The sequence below is a fragment of the Nicotiana sylvestris genome, chromosome 5, assembly GCF_000393655.2.
Source record: "Nicotiana sylvestris chromosome 5, ASM39365v2, whole genome shotgun sequence".
Lineage (NCBI taxonomy): Eukaryota > Viridiplantae > Streptophyta > Magnoliopsida > Solanales > Solanaceae > Nicotiana > Nicotiana sylvestris.
The window spans coordinates 86,091,520-86,108,958 of NC_091061.1; the positions used below are offsets into that span (position 1 = coordinate 86,091,520).

Below are 17,439 nucleotides of genomic sequence, written 5' to 3' on the forward strand. Positions count from 1 at the left end.
AACCCTAAACTGAATTTTCCTTTTAGTCAGCATTAGGGTTTTAAACCCTAAACTGAATTTTTTCCTTTCAGCCAGCATTAGAGTTTTAAACTCTAAACTGAGCTCTTCCATGCAATCAGCATTAGGGTTTTAAACCCTAAACTGAATTTTCCTTTTAGTCAGCATTAGGGTTTTAAACCCTAAACTGAACTTTTTCCTTTCAGCCAGCATTAGAGTTTTAAACTCTAAACTGAGCTTTTCCATGCAATCAGCATTAGGGTTTTAAACCCTGAACTGAATTTTCCTTTTAGTCAGCATTAGGGTTTTAAACCCTAAACTGAACTTTTCCCTTTCAGCCAGCATTAGAGTTTTAAACTCTAAACTGAGCTTTTCCATGCAATCAGCATTAGGGTTTTAAACTCTAAACTGAATTTTCCTTTTAGTCAGCATTAGAGTTTTAAACCCTAAACTGAACTTTTTCCTTTCAGCCAGCATTAGAGTTTTAAACTCTAAACTGAGCTCTTCCATGCAATCAGCATTAGGGTTTTAAACCCTAAACTGAATTTTCCTTTTAGTTAGCATTAGGGTTTTAAACCCTAAACTGAACTTTTTCCTTTCAGCCAGCATTAGAGTTTTAAACTCTAAACTGAGCTCTTCCATGCAATCAGCATTAGGGTTTTAAACCCTAAACTGAATTTTCCTTTTAGTCAGCATTAGGGTTTTAAACCCTAAACTGAACTTTTTCCTTTCAGCCAGCATTAGAGTTTTAAACTCTAAACTGAGCTCTTTCATGCAATCAGCATTAGGGTTTTAAACCCTAAACTGAATTTTCCTTTTAGTCAGCATTAGGGTTTTAAACTCTAAACTGAGCTTTTCCATGCAATCAGCATTAGGGTTTTAAACCCTAAACTGAATTTTCCTTTTAGTCAGCATTAGGGTTTTAAACCCTAAACTGAACTTTTTCCTTTCAGCCAGCATTAGAGTTTTAAACTCTAAACTGAGCTCTTCCATGCAATCAGCATTAGGGTTTTAAACCCTAAACTGAATTTTCCTTTTAGTCAGCATTAGGGTTTTAAACTCTAAACTGAGCTTTTCCATGCAATCAGCATTAGGGTTTTAAACCCTAAACTGAATTTTCCTTTTAGTCAGCATTAGGGTTTTAAACCCTAAACTGAACTTTTTCCTTTCAGCCAGCATTAGAGTTTTAAACTTTAAACTGAGTTTTTCCATGCAATCAGCATTAGGGTTTTAAACCCTAAACTGAATTTTCCTTTAGTCAGCATTAGGGTTTTAAACCCTAAACTGAACTTTTTCCTTTCAGCCAGCATTAGAGTTTTAAACTCTAAACTGAGCTCTTCCATGCAATCAGCATTAGGGTTTTAAACCCTAAACTGAATTTTCCTTTTAGTCAGCATTAGGGTTTTAAACCCTAAACTGAACTTTTTCCTTTCAGCCAGCATTAGAGTTTTAAACTCTAAACTGAGCTCTTCCATGCAATCAGCATTAGGGTTTTAAACCCTAAACTGAATTTTCCTTTTAGTCAGCATTAGGGTTTTAAACCCTAAACTGAACTTTTTCCTTTCAGCCAGCATTAGAGTTTTAAACTCTAAACTGAGCTTTTCCATGCAATCAGCATTAGGGTTTTAAACCCTGAACTGAATTTTCCTTTTAGTCAGCATTAGGGTTTTAAACCCTAAACTGAACTTTTCCCTTTCAGCCAGCATTAGAGTTTTAAACTCTAAACTGAGCTTTTCCATGCAATCAGCATTAGGGTTTTAAACCCTAAACTGAATTTTCCTTTTAGTCAGCATTAGGGTTTTAAACCCTAAACTGAATTTTTTCCTTTCAGCCAGCATTAGAGTTTTAAACTCTAAACTGAGCTCTTCCATGCAATCAGCATTAGGGTTTTAAACCCTAAACTGAATTTTCCTTTTAGTTAGCATTAGGGTTTTAAACCCTAAACTGAACTTTTTCCTTTCAGCCAGCATTAGAGTTTTAAACTCTAAACTGAGCTCTTCCATGCAATCAGCATTAGGGTTTTAAACCCTAAACTGAATTTTCCTTTTAGTCAGCATTAGGGTTTTAAACCCTAAACTGAACTTTTTCCTTTCAGCCAGCATTAGAGTTTTAAACTCTAAACTGAGCTCTTCCATGCAATCAGCATTAGGGTTTTAAACCCTAAACTGAATTTTCCTTTTAGTCAGCATTAGGGTTTTAAACTCTAAACTGAGCTTTTCCATGCAATCAGCATTAGGGTTTTAAACCCTAAACTGAATTTTCCTTTTAGTCAGCATTAGGGTTTTAAACCCTAAACTGAACTTTTTCCTTTCAGCCAGCATTAGAGTTTTAAACTCTAAACTGAGTTTTTCCATGCAATCAGCATTAGGGTTTTAAACCCTAAACTGAATTTTCCTTCTAGTCAGCATTAGGGTTTTAAACCCTAAACTGAACTTTTTCCTTTCAGCCAGCATTAGAGTTTTAAACTCTAAACTGAGCTTTTCCATGCAATCAGCATTAGGGTTTTAAACCCTAAACTGAATTTTCCTTCTAGTCAGCATTAGGGTTTTAAACCCTAAACTGAACTTTTTCCTTACAGCCAGCATTAGAGTTTTAAACTCTAAACTGAGCTCTTCCATGCAATCAGTATTAGGGTTTTAAACCCTAAACTGAATTTTCCTTTTAGTCAGCATTAGGGTTTTAAACCCTAAACTAAACTTTTTCCTTTCAGCCAGCATTAGAGTTTTAAACTCTAAACTGAGCTTTTCCATGCAATCAGCATTAGGGTTTTAAACCCTGAACTGAATTTTCCTTTTAGTCAGCATTAGGGTTTTAAACCCTAAACTGAACTTTTCCTTTTTAGTCAGCATTAGGGTTTTAAACCCTAAACTGAACTTTTTCCTTTCAGCCAGCATTAGAGTTTTAAACTCTAAACTGAGCTTTTCCATGCAATCAGCATTAGGGTTTTAAACCCTAAACTGAATTTTCCATTTAGTCAGCATTAGGGTTTTAAACCCTAAACTGAACTTTTCCTTCCAGCCAGCATTAGGGTTTTAAACCCTAAACTGAGCTTTTCCATGCAATCAGCATTAGGGTTTTAAACCCTAAACTGAATTCTTCCTTTGTTCGGCGTTAGGGTTTTAAACCCCAAACCGAACCTCTCCCCAGCTAGCCGGTGTTAGGGCTCCAGCCCTGAACTGAACATGCATATCCTCTTTCATCAATTTTATGAACTTCCTGGTGAATAATTAACGAAATTTTTCCTAGTGAAACTGGGGCAGAAAATTTCGTTCGTTTGTTTGTTTTCTCCCGCAGGTCTGACCTCGAGCCACATGGATCGAAATGACCCACGAGATAAATCCCAGTTCGGAATCAAAGAAGAAAAAGACAAAAGAAGATATCCCGAGATATCAGAGTAAAGGGAAAGCAGATCGACTCCAACATTTGACTAAGGTCCTGAACTCTGCCAGTCACATTTTATTCGGTATCCCGGAGATTAAACAAGTCACCGCAACTCGCAAGCATCAAGATTCAGATCGGAGTCTACAAGTAGAATCAGCTAAGACCCAAGATCAAGTCGTAAAAGAATCATAGATAGGAATCTTGTAACTAGCAGTTGACATGCATATAAGTAGTTAGTTCATTTTCCAATTTTCGTTTGGTTGTAATAAGGCGGTCAGTGACGTAGCAGTGACAACAGCAACAGCAGTAGCAGCAAGCATTGCAATCCCATGGTAGTCTCAGCTACCAAAACTTCCCGAACTACATTGACCTGATTCCTGTTTAGCCCAGGATATGTAGGAAATCTTTGAAGCAAGATTCGGTCAGATCTTTTAAAAACATGCTTCGTACGGAGTAGTCCATAGGCAAAAATCGCTCATACACGCTCACTTTATCTTTGCACGAAATCTCTTCGTGTTTCCGAACAAAGAGGGGCAGCTGTGAGCACGTGATTTTTGTTTTACGCGACAATCGCTCCAAAAGAATTAAAAATGTATGTGTCATTCGTAATCTAAACCATGACCCGTTTGTTATATGGAAAATTACAAAAATATACATTTTTTCTTTTGTCCTGATTTGTTGCCTTGTTTAATTTTACCTACTTTTAACATTTTTATACGCGTGAAATAAATATGTTAAGTTTAATTAGTGGTGCTTAGTTTTATTTAATTAGTTTGTGTATTTAGGAAATTAGAAATAAAGAAAAAAAAAGACAAAAATTTGTTGTAAAATGAATTTGGGCCGTGCCCATTTCAAAATTTGGAACCCAAGCAAATAGCCCAGTCCACCGGTCCACACAGCCCATTCCCCAGGCATCAAAACGACGTAGTTTAACACCAAAACTACGTCGTTTCAATGCCAATCCATCCGAACCATTCAAACCAAACTGATCCAACGGTCCGAATCTCTCACCCGTAACCCCATTTGCCCGACCCGTTACCCGAACCAACCCTGCCCCTAACACTCGAAACGACACCGTTTCCCTCAAGTGGAAGGATCTTGGCCCTTCGTCATGCCTCATCCAACGGCTGAGGTCCATCCACTCACTCCATATATAAGCTGCCCCTCATACCCCACCCCCTGTCCAAATACCCCTGCCCTTCATCATCCTCACAAAGAACCCCGGAACCCTAGAGCCGCCCCCATCTCCCTTCACCAGGAACCCGGCGGCATGAACGCCGGTGACCTTCCCCTGAACACCATAGAACCCCCATGCCATCCTGAACCCAAATCTATCAACCCCATGCTTCGAATCTTATCCCACCTTCTCGAATCTTCATTTGAAGATTCGAGTCGGAACCTGATCTACACCGATCTGCTTCAAATTCATACCAGACACTCCCCAGACCCCCTCGTGACCAAACCATACTTGGTTTGGTCCGAATCTGATCAGGGAAGCCTGAATCCCAGATCTAAGTTTGAAAGTTTTGTTCCTCCTTCACTGGTTCAACCGAAGAGATTAAGGTCTAATGGACTTTAATCAAAGTGTTTCTCATCTGAGAAACACTTCGTTTAAAGTCCATTCAGCCTTAAGAAAGGTTGGTCCAAATCCAAGTCAAGGTTTTGATTTTTCAAAGATTTGAGGTGAGTCTTGTTCTTCTTTTCTTTATTTTTGTTTTAGTCCGTTGATTTGTTTTAAAAGTCTGTTCATATTTGTTTTAATTTTACCAACTTTTGTTTGTCCACTTTGCCTGAACTTCTGTTTGTTTGAGTGAGTCTTTCCATTTGTTCTGATAATGTGTATGTAAATGTTGTGCAAGTAGCTGATTTTCAAGTTTGGACTGACTAGTTGACTCCTCGAGTGTATTTCTGCTTAGTCAGTATAATTCGAACCATGTATCGATACTGTTTAAATGTCTGATTTTTGGCTACGATTGTGTATGTTAATGCTAATATAGTCGAGTCGACATGTGTCGTCAATTAGTTTCAACTGTCTGAACAAAGTAAATCGATTTGCTTCTGATGAACATTTGCCTGGATCAATTAAGAACCAGTTTTGTTTACTTATAGCTGTTGAATTGGATCAGTAGTGCTTAAATTCTGAATTGGAAGGCATGTGCACTCGTGCACAGCATGTGCATTGGTGCACCTCATGTGCTTTGTGCACAGCCTGTTCCCTTCATAAAAGGGCTTTTAATTTTAAAATGTGTTGACAGCATATGCTGTCAGACATATTCTACTGCCCATACCTTGCTTTAAGTTTAAAAAGTATTAAACCTTTTAAAAGTAAGTCTGCCAGGGAATGTTGATGGAGGTTATATACTTAAATAACTAATTGGGATCTGAAAAGGTAAAAGACACATAGGAGGGGTACTGTGACATTTTGAAAACAGGCTGTTAAAAGAGATGGTGTGGAGGCTTATAAAAGGAGGAGGATCTGGGAGATAAAAGATATACAGAATTGAGGGGGAGAGACAGAATTGGGAGATACAGAATTAGGAGATAGACATACAAAAGAGGGACTGGACTTAGAGAGCTGAAAAAGAAAATACACACACTGTGAGGAGTTTGGAAAGGAGAGCTGAAATACATAAAAATAGATACACATAGATAGAGAGAGATTAAGGGATAGAAGGGATACAACCAACAATCAGAAACTTTTTCCTCCTATTATTATTGGGTTTCAGTTGTTCAACTTGTTCAAATCAATTCTGATTCTTTGAAATTCCAGTTGTGTCTATTAGTCGAGTGTTTTCATTGGTTTACTATTGGTTTGGTCTGTCTGGAGTTCTGATTCTACTCCACTGGGTGTTGCTGTTATTTGGCTATTACTTTCTATTGGCCATAGTTGCATCTCTGCACTCGAGCCTGTTTCTTGCTGTATTGCTTTGCCTGCTGCTATTCTGCCCTGCTGCCACTGATAGTGCTGTGATTGCTGCTGCATTTTGTTGTCATTGTACTCTGCTGACTGCCCCTTTTCTTCAATTGTCAAATATTTCCAGGTACACAATCTCTGAAACCTTGTATTGTTGAAAGTTTGAAGTTGAAACAGAAATAAAGAAAACAAACAGCTGTTCATGTTATAACATTGGTGTTAAAAATAGGTCGAATGTTAGTTGGGATTGTATTTTTGCTGCAAATTGCAAATACTTTGTATAAACTAGCATACATTCTGTTTGAGATGGACTGTTAGATAGCACTGTTCAATAGTAATGACAGTATGACATAGACAACACGTTTGATTTAGTATACATTCAGTTCAGTATAACGCTGTTTGGCTTAGTTACGACTGTACAACATAGAGTCATGGCAAGCACTTGTATGTATTTTTGCCTAGACCGCTGAATTGACAAATCTGTGGTATTAGGTCTGGGATAGATGTATCCCAAACAAACTCTCATGCAGTCACATTAAGAGTCTGGCTATGAATGCCAGTTCTCTTGTCAGTTTATTTGTTCCAATACAGGTTCGATATCGGGTTTCGGTATAGATTCTTTGTTTCAAAACAATGTGATGATTGTTGAGAGAAACTAATAGTCATTCTGAGTTCAATTAGTAGTAATTTTCCTAATAAACAGCCGATTTCGTTTATCAATTTCGAATAGGTTAGAGTGTTAAAATAGAACTTGGAGGTCGTTAGACATAACTCAATATATGTTGTCAGTTTGTTTGCAATTTCACTTAGCAAATTAATAAGCGTATTCACTCAATGAAGACAAAGCATAAGGTAACCCTCACCTCATAAACAATCAATCAGGTAATCAAACAAGTTTAGGTTCGGCAAACATAATAAGGATTCAGTCTGTATTTGTTCAAACAAGCAAAGTTCGGCATCATCTTTCTCTTTAAAGATAAACGTAGTAGAAATATAGCCACTGTAGGGTACCCTTCTAAAATAATGAGACGAGCCTCGCCGAATAAAAATGCAAATTGCGGGGCCCTCAATAATTGATCATGATAAATACTTAGAATTTGGGATGGACTGTTTAGTGAATTCCACTGCCTTCCCCAAAGATAATAACGCGTTTAGATTCTTTAGGCGCGACTTTAAGTAAATTATATTCTCAAAATCGGGTGCACATTCATGTGACCCAAATTCAAATCTCAACGGAGTCGAAATGTGTTAACAACTACGGGTGCATTGATTGTGACGTGGTTCGAGATGCATTTTCACGACGTTGCAATTCTATAAAAATAAATGATAATAATAAAAGCGGTTTAAACTTAATAAAAGCACATAAGTCACAACATGTATTTAAATCAGATATTTAGCCATTATAACAATTTAAGCGACCGTGCTAGAACCACGGGATTCGAGGGTGCCTAACACCTTCCCTCGGGTCAACAGAATTCCTTACTTAGAATTTCTGGTTCGCAGACTTCATTTGGAAAAGTCGAAAATTTCCTCGATTTGGGATTCAAGATAAACCGGTGACTTGGGACACCAAAAGCCAAACCTTTCCCAAGTGGCGACTCTGAATTAAATAAATAATCCCATTTCGAATATTGTCACTTAAATTGGAAAAACTCCCCTCACGCATTTAACCCTTCGGGGCGGGCGCGCAAAAAGGAAGTGTGACACCGGCATCACTTACTTTACTTTCATCTGCCATCTATACAAAATTAAAACAAATATAAACACAAATTGAAACTAGAGTTGAATTTAGATATACAACAAAAAATATGTCAAACTATAATGAGAAAGAACTAAGACTCAGAGATCCGAGTCAACGAGCTAAATTTGAAGCTTCATTATTACATCAAATGAAGATAATCAAAATAAAGTATGCCACCTAACAAGAAATTGCCTCTGTCCGTGGTGCAGGTGCAACAAGCGTTACCACTCGTTCAAATCTTGTAGTTTAACTCTATTAAAAAACTAATCCCACTCTTTACATGTCACTGGAATCTTTAGGTTCAAAGTGAAATTTTCCAGAACTTGTTTATGAATAGATTAGCCATTAAAAAAACAAGTGGCAGAACATCGTGATCAAACTTCATGTAGTCAACCTATACATAAAATTTGAGTCGAAAAAATACAACTTAGCTCTAAAATTTTGCAGTGACCAAGTAGATCCACAAACAATGTGAAAAAGAAAAACTTAGATGCACAAAGAGTTTTCCTTATTCCAAGAACTACCAATAAATCTACCATAAATTATTATAAAAAAGCTGAAGATCAAAGAATGAAAAGTTATGAACATGTTGAAGAGTTGAAGATTGAAGAACGAAGGTAAAAAAATGAGGAAACCAGCAGTCACACTTGAGAGTCGTCGGGGCCGAGGTCGTGACGTCGTCTGACTCGTCTCTATCGCACTCCTAGTACTTAGGTTCTAACTTCTCTGAGTTCTCTCTCACAAGTCACAGCGATCTCTTAGGTTAGGTTTCTCCGTTTCTAATTAGTAATTCCTAATTTCCTATAGTGAATTGAAACTACGGCTGGGAAAGAGGGTAAGAGTTGGGCCTAGTCCTATTGGGTTGGGCTGGCCACTGGGGCAGTGTAGAGATACAACATTTCACATATTGGCTGTTGGGCTGGGCAGTATAGGTCCTGCATGAAATTCTTTAAAAATTGGTATTTGGTATACCGAAATTTCAAGATCTTAATACCGAGGACCGTATCGTTATACAGAAATACTAAAAATTTAATACTGAATTAGACCGAAATACCAAAAGAACCGAAACCGAAATACCGAATTAATTCGGCCCGGTTCGGAATTTGATTTTTCGGATTTTATGCCCACCCTAATGCCAAGTCAAATTAAAAGGTCAATTAAATTATGCTACATGTACAAGTGACATGTTCAGGCCAATCAAATACGGTCTTGTCACGCTTCAATCTGATTGGCCGAAAAGAGTATTTTATCATCACGTCTCTTCTCTTCCACAATTATAAATAGAGGTCTTCATAACTCAGAAAGATAACAGAAGTCATAACAAGAAGCAAAAGAGAGCTCGTAGATCAAACAGTATCATTTCTCTGTAAGCTTCAAGACTCAAGCAATCTAAATCTAGTCTTAAAATATGTCAGGTAAAAAGTTGGAATTAAAGAGTTATACTAGATATAAAAAGAGACATTCTTTTTTAAATAGAACAAGGAGAAAAATAAAACAGATTAATCGAAATGGAGGTAGCAATTATTACGGTACCTTTCTTTAGATGGGTTAATGTTTAGGAGATACAAGTCTAAAAAGATATGATATTCGTAAAACGATCAGCAATTTCGTATCTCCTCTTTGTGGAAATTTGACCCCCTAAATTATTTCGGTTGAGAAAATTGCTCAAATTAGGAGAAAAGAATGTATAGACATGGCTGATTCCAATATTGGGATATGATCTTTGTCTAAACTGGATAGTTCAATGACGTATCAATAACTAAGAATTTATTGGGACTTAGGTCATGTCCTTAGTCGTTAACTAAGTACACGTGTGTCACTTGATAATTCGCTCACGATCTTGCATAACTTGCTCACTTTTTTCTATGCATAGTCACTCTTACTACACTCAAGATCTCTAAAGGAATGTTAGAAAGAACACAAGAAAATTGCTAAAAGAAGCTTTGTATTATAGAGAACTTGAATTGTTTGTTTGGTGAATTACAAATGAATATCCTCTTTATATACTAGTCTCCTAAGGACTAGTGAGTAAATAATAATTATTACACAAGGCCCTTATTATGTACAAGTAAGTCCCTTCTCTAGAATTCTCTACATAGCTAGAATCTTCTAAGGACTTTCCTATCAATTCCATAGGGTTCTAAGGTCTTCCATGAGAAATCTCTATATTTCTCTAGAACCTTCTCATATGTGCTAGTCTATTTCATATATAAGCTTTCCATGTAGCAAAAATATATGTCAAATAGCACCTACGTGGCATGATGATGTGGCGGTCCATGACACTCCCCCTCCCTCATCCCCACCCAATTTTGTGGCACCCTCGGCACAAAGCATCGACACGTACACGCGCACCTCGCCTTGGCATCGTCGGATATCTTTGTCCATTAGCTATGATGCCCTATGGGGTAGTACGCATTCCCATGTCACAAGGTACTAGTCACTTTTCTTCTTGCCCCGTTTGTTCTTTGGACATCTAGCAATGATGGTCTCGATTCTCCGCCCATCGGATGCCTCTCCTTGCTTTTACCCTGAATCTCCCCTTGACTCGACCAAGTCTAGCAGCTTCTCAAGCATCGGGTCTGTGCTTTCACTCCCTATTTGGCTGCCCTCCGTGGTCCCAGTATTGCTAGCAAACTTGACCCCTCTGCTTGGTCCATCGTCTATGTCCGATAGCGTACCATCACTTTGTAACTCACCATCCTCTTCAACTATGTCCGCCTAACTTTTCTTACTACCGGCATGCTCCATTTGCATGCCGCCAAGATAGGCTTTGGAATCCCCTACTTTCGGCTTAGATTCCAGGCGCATTCCCCTAATGCAGGCAGTCCCTCCTGTGTCATCCTTGTGTGTCTGAGCAAAGTTCTCGATCATTACTGCAAGCTTCCCCAACTGTGGACATCACTTGCCCGATGTGATCCTTTACAGAAGTAGCACCCTCCCTTAGGCACGTACTCGCTATTGTTTTTAGACTCCTTGTCGTTTCTCTTGGATCCCGTTTGTTATGGGATGGCCCCTTTCCATTGCACTTGTATACCTCGGCTATGTCTTTACCCTTATCCTTGTCATGGTCTCATCCACCCCACTCGGAGTTGTCCCATTTGGACTTGACAGACTCAATCTTAAAGTCAACGAGCGACTCAGCTATCACTATAGCCTCGTCCACGTTGGCTACATGGTATCAAAGCAAAGATTGCAATTAAGGGAATGACGGACGACGGAGAAATTAAGGCTGCCACCCAAGCCAACGTCATCCAGGATACTACTGGCAAGAAGGGCCATGACTCTTACAGCTTATTTGGATGGTTGTTACGTATCATTTCATAATGTATTGTATCGTACTGTATTGTATTGTACTGTATCGTTTGATAAATATAATATTTGGATAGATTGTGTCGTTTGTCATCGTTTCATGATATCACGCACCTGCAATATGAAGAATAAACTTGTAATATTATAAAAAAAATTATGATATATGGTAAAATTATCATATAAAAAGGTAGGGTAAATGATAAAATAAAATTATTTATTAATAATGAAGGGTGAGATTGAGAGAAAAAGACAAGGTAACGACTCCACCACACCAAATTGGTCGTTACATAAAGTGGCATATTTTGTCGTTATGTAACGACGGATTTAACGATATGATGCAATAAAATTTAAGTAACAATCAAAACAAATATTATATTTAAAGTAACAATATCATACAATACAATGGGTAACAACCATCCAAACAAGCTGTTAAGCTCTAATTATTAAACCCAAATTGTGCAAAAACCATTCACCTTAGGAACTGTAGTTGAACTTGGACATCTTAGCTGCTGCCTACTGGACCAACTAAAACAAGCTGAGTATTCTCAAATCTGAGCAGTCAAAACCCCAATTCAGATTCAGATTCAGATTCAGCTCCTGCCTTCCAAAATTAGAAAATTCAACAGATTTTCATTTCCATCAGCGGTCAAAATGCTCCCCTCCATTATTACTGTTCTCTTCTTCTTCATTTTTCCACTTTCTTCTTCACTACCACAACACCATTCCCATTTCATCAAACATACACTTTCCCCCGAAACTCCACATCCATACATCGAAATCAGTCGCCCGTTACTCTTCACTAACAACAGTACTCCATCTTGCACACTGCCCTTATTCACCCACAACTTCAGCAACACATACCGGCCTTCCGCCAGTCTCTATCCCTTACTCCCCGCCCTTTAATTGCTCTTGGACTCATGTCCTTCTCCAGTTCAATGTATCCTGCAAAGGCGAACAGTACGACCGTATCGCCGCCGTTTGGCTTGACGGTGCTGAACTTCTCCGTACCAGCACTGCTGAGCCCGCCGATGACGGAATTTTCTGGACCGTTAATAAAGACGTCACCAAGTACACTTCTATTCTTTTAAAGGACAATATTACCCTTTCTGTCATGCTCGAAAATTTAGTTAATGAAATTTTTACTGGGGTTTATCATGTTAATCTTACTTTTTTATACTATGATATTAAGAATGTTACCGCGGTTGAATTGGGTAATTATGTTGATAATAATCATATTTCAATGGAAGTTAACAAACTGAGAAATTCGTTGGATTTATATGAAAAACCGGCTGATTTGATAATCCCCATATCGGGGAATGGAGATAATGGATTTTGGTTTAGGATTGAGAGTGAATCAGAATTACATGGGCAGAGAGTTATGATTCCAAAGAATACTTACAAATCTGTGATGGAAATTTATGTATCGTTTCACGGGGATGATGAGTTTTGGTACTCAAATCCGCCGGATTCATATCTCAAGATGAATAATTTGACCACAAAAAGAGGCCATGGAGCTTATAGGGAAGTTTTGTTAAAGATAGATGAGAATTTGGTAGGATCTTTGGTTCCATTCCCAGTGATTTTCACGGGAGGAATTAATCCTTTGTTCTGGGAACCGGTGGTTTCAATTGGTGCCTTTGATCTTCCTTCTTATGATATTGATTTAACCCCGTTTTTGGAGCTGCTGCTTGATGGTAAAGATCATTTTTTGGATCTTGGGGTGGCGGATAGTATCCCATTTTGGCTCGTGGATGGGAATTTGCATTTATGGTTAGATGATTGTCAATCTCCATGTGAAGTTCAGGCTGAGGTTCTTAATTATGGTGCTCCTAAGTTTAACATCGAGCGATCTTCTAGTTTTCATGGACTTGATGGGTCGTTTGAGATTGAGATGGGGAGGAAGAGCAAGTTTTCGGGGTGGGTGAATTCAACTTCAGGAAATTTAACTACAATAGTTTCGAGAGAAGTGAAGTTGAAGAATGACATAAAGTTTTATCACAATGGTACTGAAAAAGGGGTAGGGCAGAATGTGAGAGAAGAAAGCATAGTAAGAGTAGTGTCTGATACGGGTATCACGATTTCTAGGACCACTGTAAAGAAGATATATCCACTTAGTATGACCACTGAGAATTTGCCTTCAACAGAGAATGATACAAGCTTGATGCTTACTGATTTAGATCATGAATGGAGGGAGAGGAAGTCCATTGGAGATTTATCAATCTCTTTGACAAATCGGCAGATATGCAGTGGGTGGATGGTTGTTCAAGATCATGATGCTCTATCTGGTGGAGCCACCACTCAACAAACTTATTCCTACAGGGATGAAGTTGGTTGCTATTCTAGGACCGTTTCAGCTGCTAATGGCACGCTTACGAGTGACACTGCAAGCAGTGTTTGTGCAGCTTTCTTGTAGTTTCAGTGGCATGGTTCATTTTATCCTTTGTGAATTGTGACTCCGTTTGAGGTTATGAGTTAAATGCTCCATTCCCACTGCCCTTTCTTTCCCTACGACCATGTAGTGTATAGCATCAGTTGAATTGATCCCCGAATTCTTGTCTTAGTAGTAATCATATTGTGTAAAGTTGTAGGTTTCATCTTTCAATAAGAAAGTGAAATGCCATGAAATGAACTTAATAACTCTGCTTATAGTCTTCCTGTCTTCTGGATGAGGGATTAACTTAAATTGACTACATATTCGTAAATATTACTCCAACAACTGTAAAGGAAGAAGCAGCCAAAATAGCAGTAATACACCTTCATGCTGGTGGTTTTATTACTATCCAGAGATATATATTGCACAGAGACTTGATGGCTTTAAACTGTAGACACCATTCTTACTAACGCTACCAATGTGACTGCCTCTCATTTATTAGTCCACAAGGGGAGAAACAGTGTAAGAGTAAGAGGAATCATAGAGACAAATGTACAAAAGAACAAAGTAGCTGATACAAGGACTGGGAGTTTGAACATAGCCTCATGCTCATTATTTTGCAACAATAAGGATCCCCTGTTCATCGGTCCTGGAAAAAAAAAAAAGAAAAACATTGTTCATGAGAATAACAGTTCTGTAGAATGAACTGGTCAACCATTTAAAAGGTTATCAAATAACATCGCCATCTCTCTCCTTGAACAACGAAAGTAAGCACAAAAAGTAAGGAGAAGGATGAAAACATTATTCCACGTCCTGACCAAAATCGTCGCCCACGGAATTCTAACAATAAAACGAAAATATGTTCCTTGAAAAGTGTTAAGACTTATGTATGCGGCGAAATCAGAAGACTTGATTTCTCGCTGTCGAGACATTTCGGAAGCATGCCCCGGGGCCCCGAGGTTAGGAGGTCGCGACCGAATTCCCTACCTCGGGACTCGTCGAAGCCCGACTCGGAGAAAACGAAGAACGAAGCCAGGACAGAAGGGGAAGCCCTCTAGGCACATGGCTACGTCTGACAGGCCCGGCCTATCCAGAGCCTATGATGAAGCATCATGTCAAGCCATCCCATCACCGTACTTTGTAATTAATCCTCACATACTTGTAGCCGAATCTCCCCTCCTATATAAAGGGGACTCACCCCACCATGTAGGGGACTGATATCGCTCCATTTTCTCCACAAGTGCAATAATATCTTCTCTCTCTTCTCTAAATTGCTTATTCCCCTTGGCTCAAAGTCATTTATCTTCGGTCATTCTTCTTATCACTTGGCATTGGCCCGAGGCCGCCCCCGTATCCATTGCCTCTTAACTTGTTCTTCATTTTATAGCTTAATATTGGCCGAAAGATCCCTATCTTATTATACCTTTAACTGTTATCCCATTCCCGGCTATCCCCGATAGTTCGAGATCGATACCAACGCCGGCCTTGAGGTCTCATCGACCATCTCTGCATTCGGGCAACAGGCCCCTATGGTTTGATTACTGCCTCGTCTTAGCTCGCATTTATCATTATACTTCACGTTCTTAATATTAACTGGTTTAACAACTAGCTCGGGAATCGATCACGTATTTTTAGAATCTCATTTACAAATTTAATTGTTGTTACCATTTTCACGGTAAACAATTTGGCGCCCACCGTGGGGCTAAAAATAATAGTGATTATTTTCTTGCTGGTTTCGTCACACAAACGCACATTATCTTTCACACTTTTTCTTTTCCAAGATCCTTTGCTTTCAGGTCAAAATGCCTGGCTCGGTAAACAGAGTTGAGAACGGCAAACCTCGAAAATCACGGGGAAAATGGTGTGGCTATCCCGGCCGCTGGAGCACCTCCATGAAATCCTAATATCGCTCCCGGACCAATCCTAGCGGACGCAGATTCGCAGGACGCACAACAAATTGACGAAACTTCTCACACCGGCAGGAGCGTACGACACAACGACCAACAGGAAGCACAAAAAACCCTGGCCCGGGAAGAACAGGAAGTTAGTCTTCATGTTATTTTTGAGATGTTACAGGCACAACAACTGGCCATCTCTCAGCTACAAAGCCATCCGAGAACCCCTAGCACAGCAGCACCGGAGACGGCTCTTCCCGCTGAGTGAGTACTCGAAAGGTCAAGCAACAACGGATTAGTGGCTGGTCCCGCCATCGTAAAAATGCTCGAGGACCTCACCAAAAGGATTGAATCAGGTGAGAAAATGATTGCAGCCAACGATAAAAAAGTTGAGACCTACAACTCTAGGGTCGATCAGATCCTAGGAGCGCCCCCAGTCCTCAAAGGTTTGGATTCAAATAAGTTCATTCAAAGGTCGTTCCCCGAGGAAGCGGCCCCGAAGCCCATCCCGAAAAAGTTCAGAATGCCGGAACTCCCTAAGTACAACGGCACCTCCGACCCTAACGAACACGTCACTGCTTACACCTGCGCAGTAAAAGGCAACGACATAAAAAATGATGAGATCGAGTCTGTGTTGCTGAAAAAATTCGGAGAAACACTTTCAAAGGGGGCCATGATGTGGTACCACAACCTGGCTCCCAACTTCATAGATTCGTTCGCCATGCTAGCAGACTCCTTCGTAAAAGCACATGCCGGAGCCATCAAGGTAGCAACGAGGAAACCTGACGTTTTCAAAATCAAGCAGAGAGAGAACGAGATGTTGCGGGAGTTCGTATCCCGCTTCCAGATGAACGAATGGAGCTGCCACCAGTCTCCGACGACTGGGCGGTGCAGGCCTTCACCCAAGGCCTGAACGAACGAAGCTCGATGTCTTCAAAACAGCTAAAACAAAATCTAATCGAATACCCGGCCGTGACCTGGTCGGATGTTCACAACCGATACCAGTCAAAGATCAGGGCCGAGGATGACCAGCTGGGAGCCCCTTCGGGCTCAGTATACCCAAACAGACTCCTGGCAAAAGAGACGAAACCAAAAAAAGAAAGGTACCAACAGTACCTCGAAGACAGAAGGAACGCCCCGAGGCGCAACCTGCCCACGGCGATCGGAGGATAGATCGAGGACAAGACCCTCGGGGGCTCGTCAATAGAACCAGGTTCGATAGAAACATGGCGCTGATGAACGTGTCCCACTTATCAGAATATAACTTCAGCGTCGACATATCAGACATTGTATTCGCTATCGGCAAAATCAGGGACGCTAAGTGGCCCAAACCAATATAGTCGGACCTTTCGTAGAGAAATTAAAACTTAGTGTGTGAGTTCCACAACACACACGATCACAGGACCGAGGATTGCCATCAACTGCGAGAAGAAGTGGCTCGGCTACTCAACAAAGGGCACCTTCGGGAATTCCTTAGCGATCGGGCCAAAAATCAATTCTGGGACAGGAAGGCAACCAAGAAAAATAAGGCAAACGAGCCGCAACACGTCATCCACATGATCATGGGGGGTGTCGATGCCCCGCAGGAACCCATAATGAGAAAAACAAAAATATCCATCACCAGGGAGAAACGGACTCGGGGATATATCCCTGAAGACGCTCTCACGTTCAGAGAAGAAGATACTGAGGCTTTGTCTCAACCCCACAATGACGCCCTGGTAATCTCCTTTCTTGTGAATTCTTTTCAGATAAAATGTGTACTCTTGGATCCAGGTAGATCGGCCAATATTATCAGGTCAAGAGTGGTAGAACAGCTCGGACTAACTGAACG

At 39.9% G+C, this 17,439-nt stretch overlaps 1 protein-coding gene across 1 annotated transcript; it reads left to right on the forward strand.

The window, feature by feature from the left end:
• Positions 1-11,237: 11,237 nt before the first annotated feature.
• Positions 11,238-13,755, forward strand: LOC104216698 (peptide-N4-(N-acetyl-beta-glucosaminyl)asparagine amidase A-like). The gene is made up of 2 exons (XM_070146503.1): positions 11,238-11,343; positions 12,293-13,755. Exons 1-2 carry the CDS (start codon positions 11,238-11,240, stop codon positions 13,753-13,755), a joined length of 1,569 nt encoding a protein of 522 aa, XP_070002604.1.
• Positions 13,756-17,439: the final 3,684 nt, after the last annotated feature.